Raw genomic sequence first — 13,731 nt, forward strand, 5'->3', positions numbered from 1 at the left:
TACTACATATAATTATACAATATACTATAAATACACTGTTTATAATGGATCCTCATTTTTTCAGTGCAGTTACAACACTGATGCAGCAAATATTATTCACTTAGTACCAACACAAGGATTAAGTAAAAGTAATGAGGGAGTGTACACAATAAAAATGCAAAAGAATTGTTGCATTAGCTTATTTTAATAAACTGAAGAGCAGTAAAAATCATGTTGAGTGAATGTCATTTGTTTGAGGTCTGAATCAGGATGAACAGTTTATTACAACTTGATCATATTACTTTTTTGGTAAATGTGTTTAATTTTGCATAATTTACACCATATAACTGTTCTTGTCTCAAACATAAATATATTAAGTTGCTTTTAAGTGTATTGTTTCAATTTTCAATAGAGCATCTTCCCCCTTTTTTTCAGAGACATCAAAGTAGCACAAGTATACAAATGCAATTGTTCATACCTGCAGTTAGAACAAAAAAACAAAAACAAAAAAAGAGCCTATCAGAGCAGACAAACCTGTGTGATACATTTGCTATTATCTGCCAAATGAAGATGCAGCCTATTGTCTAGGTTTCTTGCAATTAAACTCAATGCAGCCTGCGACTGGGTGGGGAAGCCCATGGTTTATTTTTTTCATATTGTTAGCAGAAAGACTGTGAATTCAGACATCACCAATTAACAAGCACCATTGTGTCTCTGAGTAGAGACTGTCTAAAAAAGCGTTACTAAAAGTTACTTAAGATAAAAGCATCAGCTGAATGACAAACTAAGTCAGAGAAATTCCACATTTATTTTCTTTTAAACATTATAGGACATTATTCAGTAGACTTAAGCCATGTTGACTGCACACAACAAACAGGACACAGAGACATACTAATATCATCTGCATGTAATTTGAGCACAACGGTGATGGCCTGATATTATTAAGAAAAGAAAAGAGACTTTAGTCTCTGTCAGTGATGCTCAGAGATCTTTCAAATAAATACAAGCAATATTCCATCTTCCCAGTATTTTTACTATAACCAGGTGTCAGATTAATTTCCTAATAAGATCTTACTGTGAATGATTCGACTTCTCCAATCATTTTGTCCCCTTAAATCTCACCCAAACACAATCGACTGCAAGCTCGCATTCATTTTTAAAAGGTTAGTTCACCCAAAAAAGAAAATTGTCATTATTTACTAACCCTCAGATTATTCCAAACCTTTACGAGTTTCTTTCTTCGACTGAACACAAAAGAAGATATTTTGAAGAATATGGGTAACCAAAAAGTTGATGGGCCCCAATGACTTCTATAGGGCCCATCAACTTGCCAACTTTCTTCAAAGTATCTTCTTTTGTGTTCAGCAGAAGAAAGAAATTCATACAGCTTTGGAACAACTTGAGGGCGAGTAAATGATTTTCATTTTTGGGTGAACGATCACTTTAAGTGCAACGTCCACATCTCAAAATCCAATCAACAGCCAATGAGTAGAACCACCAAGTACCACCCATTTTATTTTTCGATAACCCATTTAACTTGGATGTACGTTAGGGATGAACGTACTGTTGCTACTTCCATTTCATCATGATTAAAAAATAGGCAAAATATTTTAGTTGAATTCACATAAAATCAATGGAGGTTTGAACATGTTTAGGAGTTGCATATTTGATTTTTTCCCCATTAAAATTGTATTACTGTGCTTGTTTATAAGCTAAAAGAATGAATTAATACAAAGCTTGTTTGGATCCTTCATAATTGATGATAGTTTATCATTATTTTACACACGACTTAGCACTTCTAAATAGTCGTCATATTTTAACCATCATTACATAATCCTCAACAAAAATCAGCTTATGTTCATTATTAAATTCACACAGCAAAACGGAAAAACATGTCTTATATACATTGCTACATCCTGAGAGGACATCCAGAGATAGAGCCATATTTAATGTTTCTGCACACTGGATTAGGCTTCAGACAGTAACATCATCCTGTTGAAATAACAAATAAAGTGTAAATATGCATGTTTAAGGTGGAAAATACATTTGATGTGATTTCTTAGTGCAAAATTTGTTAATATTTAAGTTAATCTCTACCAAGGGATGTGAACGGGAAAGTTTTATCTTAAGTTTAGGTTTTATTATTATTATTTTTCATTTTTTTTCATGGCATTTAACACTCATATTTTACACCTGTTATATTTTCTCCATTCAGTGGTTCTACTACCTCATTTGCTAAGCTAATTATTAAATGCGGACCAATACACAGAATGCAGGCATTAGTATTGACAGCGTCAGTTAAATAAAAAAGAATGTTGTTTAAAATATTTTGATTCATCTGAGTTGACTTTTCAAATCCAAAACAAGCAATTTAGTTTTTTTTCCCCCATATACTGTCAGGAACACATATTGAAAGTACACTGTATGATAAGCATGTTTCATACCGAGACACATTTTTAAGGGTTAGTTCACCCAAAAATGAAAATTCTGTCATGAATTACTCTCCCTCATGTCGTTCCACACCCCCAAGACCTTCATCTTCGGAACACAAATTAAGATATTTTGATGAAATCCGAGAGGTATCCGACTCCTCCATAGACAGCAATTCAACCACCACTTTTAAGCTCCAGAAAGGTAAGACATCGTTAAAAAAAGACGACCTGACTGCAGTGGTTCAACTATAATTTTAGGAAGCAACAAGAATACTTTTTGTGTGCAAAAACAAAAATAACTTTAACAATCTCTGCTGTTCTATGTCATTCTCATACGCTGTTTACGCTCAGCACTTCCAGGTTAAGTCAGAACTTATACGTTTCTTGTATGCTGTGCAGAGTCAGCGCAAGAATGACAGGCAAACAGCAACAAACAAGTGGCACTGGACCAGAAGAAAGGCAGTCTTAGAAAGGGCTATAATGAAAAAAGGCTGGATCATTAAAGAGCTAAAACCCCAATTAATATCGTTATTGTGCATATAGCCCTTAGCACGAAAAATAGTTTTGTGTTGTTCCTTTGCTTGATATTCTGACAATGTTTACATTGTATTTTTGCTGAAATACTATCACCTTTCTGGTTATAGAGAGAGTGATGTGGTTTATTTTGTGCTCAATGCTGCTAGTTTTTCATCCGCTGTCACGGTAAAAATGTCCAGCATATCCATTTGCTGCATCTAATCTAGTTTTTAAAAAGTTGTTTATTTTCCTTATTGTAGTACTGTTTCTCACTGTACTGTAATGTTTTCTCACCGGTGAATGACACATAATGTAATCCAATAATGTGGTCTCTGGCCATCTCGCTTCTGGTCTGTGCAAGTTCATGTTTTGTGGGCGTGGCTTTGGACGGCAATTTGCAGGGAGGGTGTGACGTACACTCTCAATGCTAGCAGGCTAAAGTTAGCATTTTCCCAGAACACCTACTGCACCATTAAGTTTGAACCACTGCAGTCACATCAACTGTTGTCTTTAGTACCTTTCTGGACCTTGAAAGTGGTGGTTAAAATGCTGTCTATGGACAAGTCATATACCTCTCGGATTTCATCAAAAATATCTGATGAACGAAGGTCTTACGGGTGTAGAACGACACGAGGGTGAGTAATTAATGACAAAATTTCCATTTTTGGGTGAACTAACCCTGTAAGACAACTCAGATGAAGCACTCACCTTAGTGATGAGTAACTACTGCTAAAATTTCACTGTAGGGCCCCAGATTATGTAAACCTTTAAAAATAAATGTGAATGAATGTCACAATGAAAGAGGGTTGTCTAACTCTTGATTGTTAATTTAATCAAAAAACAACAGAATTCAAACAAATCAATCACTGCAAAAAAGAAAAAAAGATCACTTTTGTTCACTCTAACGTGGGAAAAAAGCTTTGAGACCCACACGTTAACCCAGAACATTAACACCCAGAACATTAACAATAAGAAGCAAATAATAAATGGACAAAAAAAGAAGAGATTTTTCTGTGAGCTACTGTTACTTAGGTATTCATAACTGTTGGCAGAGTTTTAACGGAGTATGTGGCTCAGAGTGTATAATATCAGTGCATATTCAGCAGTGATATGAATTATACCATGTGAAACTGTATTTGCCTACTACTTAAACATTTACAAGAGTAATACATGTTTAATAATAAGCAAGTAGTGCTTTTTAAATCGTCCCATCTCACTCTAGTTTTAAATTCAGGTGATTAAATGTCAGTCACAGTCACACACACTTACTTTATGTACTTTTATAGATTGCTCCAATTAATTTTCATATATCACAAAAAGAAGCCTGTTTTTTGTAATTTCCATTACTGTCAGTTGATTCTTTTTAGATTCTCCAAAAAACAAACAAACAAACAAACAAAACAACACTTAAGAGTGCAACAGTCGAGTTCTGGAAGTAAAAACTCCATATGAAAAAAAAAAAGATTTGTAACAATAACTGATAAACCTTTAAAGACAGACCTACCGTGAGTTCTGAGGATGTTAATTGATGGTATATGCTTTTGTTGAAGACATTCATGCACATTATTTCAATTGGTTTTAAAATAATTGTTTTTAAAGTGATAGTTCACACAAAAATTAAAACTCTTAAAAATTAAATATCCTTATTCCTCCAAGGTGGTGAATGGTAGCCCAAATTTTGAAGATGAAAAAAAAAAAAAAAGCACCCATCCATTAAAAAAAAAAATCCATATGACTCCACACTCTTAGAAGAAAAGGTTCTATATAGAACCCTAAACGGTTCTGTCAGGTGCTTCATATTTGGAACCCCTAAAAGGATCTATATAGAACTCCAATTAACCTTTTTTCTAAGAATGTAGAGCGTGGGATGGCCAGTACACACATACTGTACATACAGTACACATATAGACTAAATAATTTAACAGACATGACAATGCAATATTTTTCTGAAATTGGAAAAAAACTAACTGTGCTTCATACATGGACTGATTTTGGACACATACTCTTAAAAGAGAAGGTATAAATCCTTAAAGGGTTCTGTCAGGTGCTTCATATAGAGAACCTTTTAGGGGTTTCCATCACGGGATCATTATATGGATTTTTTTTTAAAACACAAAGCTTGTAAACATGTTATCACTAGAAAAAATATAAATAACCAGTTAAACATGAAAGTATTAAGAAATGTCTCATTATATAGAACTTTTTTGGAATAAACGGAGTTGAGAACCCTATAGGGTTCTGTATACAACTCCAATGAACCCTTTTTTCTAAGAGTGCAGGGGGTTAATAAAGGCCTTCTGAATCGATGCGTTCGTGTAAGACAAATATCCTTATCTAAAACTTTATAAAGTAAAGTAACGAGTTTCCGACATGACAGCCATACGCATTCAACATACTTCCAAAAAGTGTTAACTTCTGTGACGTAGTACACAATGACATGACGTACTACATGTTATAGCGTAGCATGTCCATGTAGTGTAGAAGGTCAATGCATTGTGTACTACACTTTTTGGACGTACATGCTGGAAGCTCGTTATTTTACTTTATAAAGTTTTAAATAAGGATATTTGTTTTACATGAATGCACTGATTCACTTCAGAAGGCCTTTATTAAGCCCTGCCTGTAGCCGTATGGATTATGGATGGATGCATTTTTTTGCAATGCGGGCCCCCATTCACTACTACCATTCTAAAACTTGGAGGAATAAGGATATTTTTAAATATATCTCCGATTGTGCTTGTCGGAAAGAAGATTGAGGGTGAGTAAATCATGGAATCATTTTCATTTTTGGGTTAACTATCCCTTTAACAGCTGAATTTGTGGTTAAAAAAAAAAAAAACACAGAAAATTTCACCAGAGAGTCACTTTGAGCAAATCGCACATAAAAAAAGCTGGCAGGGAACACACCCTCCCATGAATGACTGAAAATGACGTAATCAAGATGGTCTCGCTATGCTGTCAAAATACTTAAATATTTGTGTATATACATACATGTTTCTATAAATATAATATATCACTAACATTAAATGAATAGTTTTCCATTTCTCCATAGTTTTTAATTTATGTCATTCACAATGCTTCATGGGATTGTCTTGTTCATGGCTTTTTTAAAAAAAAATCCCTATGCATGGAAAAAATGAATGGAAAAATTTCTTCCAGAACCAACATGACTGAAAAAATGGAAAGTTTCATTTTATACACATTTCTTTTTTCTTTTTTTTTACTGTGGGGTGAAATGACCTGGTCTTGTTCTTGATGGGTTTTTTGAGATTAGCCAGCTTTATGTTGGCAGTTTATGTCTATCAACAATTTCACCAAAATGGCCATCAGTATTGAGATTTTCTGGGATGGTAGATGTATGTGATAAATGAAAAAAGCTGATGCATTTGGTCATGTTTCCCAAAGAAGTAACAGCTTCACTTCACCAAACCAACAAGATACTTAAAGTTAAAAATGCACTTTCATTTAGACAAAATCATGAGACCCCTACGTAAAAAAAAAACAAAAAAAAAAACATGGTCAACACATGGTAAAAAAACAAAAGACTTTGCAGAAAGCAGATTTTAAAGAAACAAAACCCCTTAAACCAACTTGGAAGAAGAAAGACTTGAAGGCACCAGTGAAAAGTTTACTCACAAATTTAAGACTAAATAAAATCCTCACCTGCTGTCCAGTCAAAAAAAAAAAAAAATTAAATACTCAAAACCGATTTTTTTTTTTTTTTTTTTTTTTTTTTTTGAGCTGTAAAACTACATATAAAAGATGGGAAAGTCTGCTGAAAATCATGAGATAAATTACATTCAAAAATTGTTCTTCAAATGGTTCGAATGGTTATTCTGCAAAGCGGAATAGCATTCCATGTATAGATATAAAAAAAATAAATATCTTTTTCTTTGACACAAATCAGTTCCAACTGTGTCAGACTGAATGAGGGGAAAAAACAAAGCTCACCAAATAGTGTCTTTAGAGCACTGGTGCTTTCAGCTCATCAAAAAGTTCAGAGAGAGAGAACACCCAAACTGAAGATTGCAGACAACTATTTCCAGCACACCCGACCCTCCAATTACAGCAGATTGAAAGTTTGATGGGTTACCCAAACCAATTATTGTCACTTAGTTTCCAGAGGTAAAAATATCTTGCAAGGCAGAATTTGAGAATTGCACAAAATGAGAGCAAGAGGAAAAAGGAGAGGAGATTCACATACACCACCATTACTACCCCCAAAAATGGCTTGTCTTCACGTCGCCGTCTATACCTTACTCCTGAAGAGCGGCTTGGCTCCAGGCCCACAGTACTCATTGTAGATGAGTTTGAAGAGGAAGAGGTGGAAAAGCGTGATGAGGGATGCCACACTGAACCAGAAGAGGAAGGGCAGGCCTGGGTACTGTTTGGCCATGTGGTCCTCGTGAGCCAAGATGGCCTTGACGTGCATCGTGTGTCTCAGGTCTTGCAGGTGAGTAAGATCAGTGGAGATGTAAAGCAGAGGCGTGATGGGCTGGGTGACCATCACAGGAAACATGTGACCTCGCAGCTCTGAGGTCAGTTCCACGGGCTCGTTCATGCAGCCTGCCTCGCAAGCGTACAGCTTCACGGGTTTCTCCTGAGGCTTGACGGACACATGCAGGAAAGGTTTGCCTTCAGCGTCCTGCAATACGGCCAGGTTGATGAGGTCTTTATTGTAATGGATACCCCTCAAAGAGTAGCTGTTGTGAAGAACATCTGGGTCTGCCTGGAACTGAAGGTGGTTTTCTGTGAACTGCAGACCTCCAAAACTAAGGACCATGCCTTGCATCATACCATGAGTGCCTGCTGCAACAAGTACTTTGCATCCTCTTTTCTGGAAAGTCAAGTTCCAGAGATTCACAAGCTGCAGGATCTGAGCTACGTTTGTCAGACGCTCTGGCCACAGGTTCTCAGCATGCATGGTGGCGTGGCCGCTGAAGCAGTGGTCGGCGTAATTCAGACTGGACTCCAGGCGTTCGTGCTCTTCTGCTGTGAGACTCTGATCTAGTATGGGTGCTGTGGAGGTCGACAGAATGTAGTATAGGGTGTTGTTGACTGTACGACTGGATGGAGTATGGGCGTCTGTGATCTTTCTGATTTCCACACCTGTAAAGCAGCAAAAGACTATGAAACATTTCCTTTTAGCTTCTTAAAGCAAGTGAACCCGTGAATAGAAACCCTAAATGGGTCATATCATACTTATTTTACTTTTTCCCAGAGGTCCACCAATGTATTTTTTATATTTAGGCAAATTCACCAATCCATCAAAATTTTTCCCACACCATTTTTTAAATTAAACTGTATAATTCAAGCTTCATGCATGACAAGTGCTTACACCAGGACAACAGGACAAAAAGGCACTTAAAGGCCTGCTGAAGTGTTTGGAACACGCAGCAGTTTTTCAATGTGTTGACGTAATTTCTACTGAAACAGGAACAGCCCTGCCCCTTTTTTAAAATGGCCAATAGCGTTTCGTTTATATCACAGCTCGGCCAGAGCCGTTAAACTCTGTAAAACCTCTGTTTCCTTTTAATATCTAACCGTTTATCCTCATAATCCTCTATATCACTTTAAAATACAGCATTCTGTGCAGAATTCAAATGGGTCCTATACCGTTTTGTGGTCTGTGCCGACTCCTATATGATCCTCTCTGTGCTCTCGTGTCCCTGGGCCAGAGCCGACTGTGCTGCTTGCGCTGAGGCAGTTCACGTTATACTAACGCGAAAACGGACTTCATTTGCGTTAATGGAAAGCTTATTTACACTGTCTGAATCGTTCCCTATTCTCTATATAGTGCACTACGTGCCATTCACCATGTAGAAACTAGTAAATGTGTGAACAAATGACCGATTTCAGCCGCAGCTTCAGTGTCTGTTGATAGTGTAGGAGGGGGCGGGACTTTAGATTCTAGAGAGCATTTGATTGGACAGAAGATTAAAAGCTAAAAAACTTAAATTTTGATTTCAGGGGGACTTTAAAGGCTGGAACCCCCTAGCGATTGGGGGACGTGGCCCGATTCAAGGATTGAGAATCGTGATAACCAATGAGAGCGAGCAAGCTTCAACAACCGGATGTTGCATGCTTTTATAGCTGAAACTCAGCAGCCGCAAACATGCCACAAAAGTGGAGTATTGAGACAGAAGACCACCCATATACTTTTTTTTCCTTTGTTTAACAAAACTCACACCAGGAGAACCAGCTGACAACATTAGTCGTCCTCCATTTGTTTTTCTTCTAGTCACGTTTGATCTCACGTGTCTCCATGAGATCTCATCTCACTGTGAAAATGTTACTACAGTCTACAGGTGTGTGGTCTCACGGTCTGGACGAATCCTAATAGTATGTGTATTCGGAGGGTAGAGGTCGACCGATATTGGATTTTACAGATACCGATAACTAGGTAGGACCATATTTGCAGATAACCGATTAATAAGCCGATAGTTTTTAAAATGGATACTGGATAAAAAAATAATAATAATAATAAAAAAAATAATAAATAAAATAAAATAACACTAAGTAAAACAGTGCTGAACTTTTTTTTAAATAAGCACTGAACCATGAAAATGTGCTATGAAATAAATCTAATATGAATACATTAATTATATGAATAAATATTGAAGTAAACAAAAGACATTTAAACTGAAACAAAAAGTAACACTAAAAATGTATTAGTAAATGTTAAAATTAAACTATAAATGAATAATACTTCTACAGCATTTATTAACACTGTATTGCCATTTCAACAGTCATGCTTAAAGATGGTCATCTTTAAATATCTAGAGAACTGAAATATTATAAATGTATATTATATGTAGCCTATAGTCTCTTACTTTCTTGGCCTTTATTGTAGAACACTTGATGATCATCTATACATCTATACACGTTCTGATGACGGAAGTGATCTCTCGTGCTTTGCCTCACTAACCGGATGTGCAGGGCAGTTGGACATAGTGGTGTTTTAGAGGTAAAAAAAATGATATAAATACTGTTCGGTTTCTCGCACAAACCGATCGTTTCATGTCTTAGGACATCAATGTGTCGTCCAAGCCGCAGGGTTTAATTTGGATTTGTCTGTGCATGTTTTTTTTTTTTGACTCTTATTGATCCAAGTTCCCATTCACTCCCATTATTTGACTGACAGACCGCAACGGTTGGAGTTAAAAATCATCATTTGTGTTCTACTGAAGAAACAAAGTCACCTACATCTTGGATGCGCTGGGGGTAAGCAGATAAACATCAAATTTTCATTTTTGGGTGAACTGTCCCTTTAAATTACACTCAATGATGTTTTTATTATAAATAAAGTTTAGAATTACATAATCATATTTCTACTGCAATTCGTTTTTTTGAAATATAAACATTTAAATCGCGGCTGTCATAACTGATTTATTCAAACATGCATTAAATATTGAAGAACATTAACATTAAAAATTATAATGAATATGTAACAGTGCATAGCTATATTTATCAGAATGTTGCTTTCTAGAGTACACTTTTCTAGCTGACTAATGAGTTTATGGTCACTGAATATGTTTTTCTGAGGTAAATGTTACGTTACGTGACATTGTTTACAAGATGTTTTATTGACGTCTTTCCGAGGTTGAAACACTGATTGAGCGATTACACGAGACATGATACGGATTTTGGTAAGTTGTACTGTATATTTTAACATACCTTCAGATGTTTAGTCGTGTTTATTTCACGCTGTAACTGGTATTAAAGTGGAGGAGAGGATGTTCAGATGTGCTCGTGCTGCTGCTTCTCTTTAACTGAGGTGCTACAGTGATCTGTCACGTCACATTAAACAGCGCCAAAACGGTATTATTTTTTGAATCTCATAATAAGATGGACGTCATTTGAAATCTGAGACTTTGCTTCATATCAAAAGTAACAAATCACAAAGATTATTGCGATTTATTGGCGCTACATATTCTGCTCATTCATCAACTGAAAACAGACTAGACTAATCGATTCTTGGGATTTAAGAATCAATATTTGTTTGTAAAAATGAGAATCGATTAAAATCGAGAAATCAATATTTTTTACCCAGCCCTTTTAGTTACTGTTGCTATGTCCAACAAGCCATGCTGCTCTCACGCCACACATCATGTTCTCACAGTGAAAAATACATCGCGGAGCAAAGAGGACACTGACAACGTATTGACAGACAAGACAGAGCAGGTTACTTATGATATGAAACAAATTCTTAAATTTCAAATTTTGTAATTTTTAAAAGAAATTTAAACAATAAATACCGTTTTATGGCTCTCATCTCTTCTTACTAGTTAATTTATATCATCAAATAAACATGAATGAACCATATTTTAAACACAGAAAGATGCAAGTACACATAATTTTTCAAGTTCAAGTCCACTAACGTTAATCTACTAACTCCCCTGACTGCTTTGTCGGACAAAATAGCATTATGATTGGTTAGACCGCCTGTCAATCAAACTCCCGGCGAAGGGTCAATTGCTGCGGTCTCATGTGAGTGACCGGAGGGACTGAGTTATTGTACCGCCCTTGCGCACATCATTTGAGAAGAGATGACGTTGCAAGGGGAGGAGAAGTTATTTTGATTAAAGATTATGACGAGTGCACATGAATTAAAAAAAATTATCATTTATACTAAATGATCCATAAAATATTCCATAAAAAATAAGAATTGTCAATTTTGATTTCATGGTGACTTTAAGCTCAACAGATCAGACATGCATCTCAGATCTCATCAGCTTTTCCTTCACTTGTTCCTCAAAATATAATCAAATGTGTTGTTGTTTCTAAACAGCAGAACTTACTGTCAAAGGACAATCTAAAGAAAAACAAGTTTGCTCAACAAAGTGGCTGGTAGATAAGGCCAATTTAATTGACACTCGATAATAGGATTTGGCTAGTGGTTTCCAATTTTCTAAATGAGCTTGATAAGTTTCACATTTTTTTTTTTTATTATTTAGAAGGTTGAGTTAAAACTAAAATGTTCTGTTTGTTTTCATAGCATGTTAAACACTTTCAAAAAGATCAAGTAAAATTTGATTTATCATGATATGACCTCTTTAGGATTTATTCATTCAGAATTCTACAAAGTATCCAATGAACCTGAAATGTATGTACTGATATTATTTACAACGAATAATAATGATGTCAGCAGACAGTGCTCAGTCAACTTGCCAGATATGAAGAGATCCACCCATGCTTGCTGGTGCTCTTGCATGAATTCTTCCACATTAGCTCGCATGAGATCCGTCATCTCTCTTTTGACTCCTTCTCTGAGCTTGCCGAGAGTCTCGTCCAGTTTCCCAACTTCGGTGGGCTCCGAAGTGTGAATCACACTCACCAGGCTTTCTGAGTATTCAGATTTGGGAGGAACCTGGATCTTGGTGCCCAGTTTCTTTGTGGCCACCACCACTAACACAGTGTCCTTCTTTTCCGTGAGCACCTTACCTGTGGAGAGCACAAATTCTTTGTCCTCCATTATCTCCACGGTGCTCCTAAATGAAAGTGACTCCATGGCCACGTCAATCGAGACCACATGGTCTGTAGGGTTTGATATGTGAATCCTCTGAATATAAACATTGGGTCGGCTGCGATGCGCAACAAATTCCTCGCGTATGACTATACAGTCATGAGAAGTAGCTGTCAAGAAGCACCGGGAGGACAGCACAGAGCCTTTTCTGTACCACAGCATCATTCCCCGAGCTTCCGAGCGCGTTCCTGGCACCTGCAACCGCACAATCGGGCTGTAGTCTGTTTGGTGAACCGGCGCAGACCCAGGCTGTGAAGATGAAGCTATCCAGAGTTTGTTAGAGTCCACATCCACCAAAAAATGTCCATTACCGACCACAAACGGAACTGATTCTTTGGTTTGGGGGGTAAGAACCACCCCCTCCCCTCTGTCAACCAGCGGCTCCCACCTGTGAAGATCAGTCTGCAAACACACCCCCGCAGCTCCCCCGGTCTCCCTGGATAAGCTTAGAAACTTCAGGAGCCCATCTGAGCTCAAGTACCAGTAGAAAATGAGGAAGAGCAGTAATCCAACCAAAACACGGCGGGCCCAGCTGCTTGAAAGTAAACCAGGCAGCCCCTTTAATCTCTGCTGAAGCCACATGATCTGTCTTTTGCTCCAAATGCTCTTGGACGGTTTAAACATAAACTACGTCTGTTTTCTTCAGTTTAGGGTGATCACTATGTAGGGCATCAGTGACTTCCTGACAGCAGTAAAAGCTGGGAGTGGCTAACAGCTTTGACAGGCATAGTGGTTATAAAGCTAATCTTGAAGAGCAAAACGCGCGAAAAAAAGTGTTAGTAATTTCTTCGGACAGACACAGTGCTGGAAAACTCTATTTCCTCATTCAGAAAGCAAACGTGTTTTTCGAATACTTGGTCTTGAACTTATTTTCCGTTAAAATAAATGCAAAAACAACTCCAGACATTTGTTAAACGAGCCACTTCTATCTGCAAAAAGTTTGCATTAATTCCAGTTGCTGTTATCAGGCTAGTCAGCTGACTAGACAACACATTTCTGCTCACCCATTTCGCGTTCACTCTTCAAGATTTACTTTGTCGCGTCGAAGCAATGTTTGCGTCGCGTAATCACGTGTGTCTGCTAAAGTTTATTTCGTCGTTGTTTGTTTGCTGTATTATGTAGCAATGTGTACATGTCATCTCTCAACCAGCTGACATCTCTGTTGGTGGAAGGAAACCAGGCTGCCGTAAAATTACCGGAAGTGTCGGAGTCCAAGACCTGTCGTAGTTTAAACTGGACTAGCGCCTCAAATCGCTGTTCTATCATCAGCCGTTGGCG

The 13,731-nt window shown here is 37.1% G+C and overlaps 1 protein-coding gene across 3 annotated transcripts; it reads right to left on the bottom strand.

Moving 5' to 3' along the window:
* Positions 1-165: 165 nt before the first annotated feature.
* kiaa2013 (KIAA2013 ortholog) lies at positions 166-13,663 on the bottom strand. 3 transcript variants are annotated; one of them, XR_007187571.1, is made up of 3 exons: positions 12,099-13,663; positions 6,879-8,036; positions 166-1,971 (listed from the first exon to the last, which is right to left on the bottom strand). XR_007187571.1 is itself a non-coding variant. In XM_048210718.1 (3 exons), the coding sequence occupies exons 1-3, from the start codon at positions 13,075-13,077 to the stop codon at positions 1,954-1,956; spliced, it is 1,851 nt and encodes a 616-aa protein (XP_048066675.1). In that variant the 5' UTR covers positions 13,078-13,663; the 3' UTR covers positions 166-1,953. The 3 variants fall into 3 exon arrangements, 2 of the variants coding, with proteins under 2 accessions (XP_048066675.1, XP_048066676.1); XM_048210718.1 differs by having other exon boundaries at positions 7,183-8,036; XM_048210719.1 differs by having other exon boundaries at positions 7,132-8,036.
* Positions 13,664-13,731: the final 68 nt, after the last annotated feature.

This window comes from Megalobrama amblycephala, linkage group LG12, assembly GCF_018812025.1.
Source record: "Megalobrama amblycephala isolate DHTTF-2021 linkage group LG12, ASM1881202v1, whole genome shotgun sequence".
In the NCBI taxonomy this organism is placed as follows: domain Eukaryota; kingdom Metazoa; phylum Chordata; class Actinopteri; order Cypriniformes; family Xenocyprididae; genus Megalobrama; species Megalobrama amblycephala.

Coding starts and splice junctions, on each gene's coding strand:
- kiaa2013 (XM_048210718.1), bottom strand. CDS start 13,077: ATGTTTAAACCGTCCAAGAGCATTTGGAGCAAAAGACAGATCATGTGG. Junction 8,037..12,098: donor GGTGGATCTCTTCATATCTG/GCAAGTTGACTG, acceptor GCTGCTTTACAG/GTGTGGAAATCAGAAAGATC.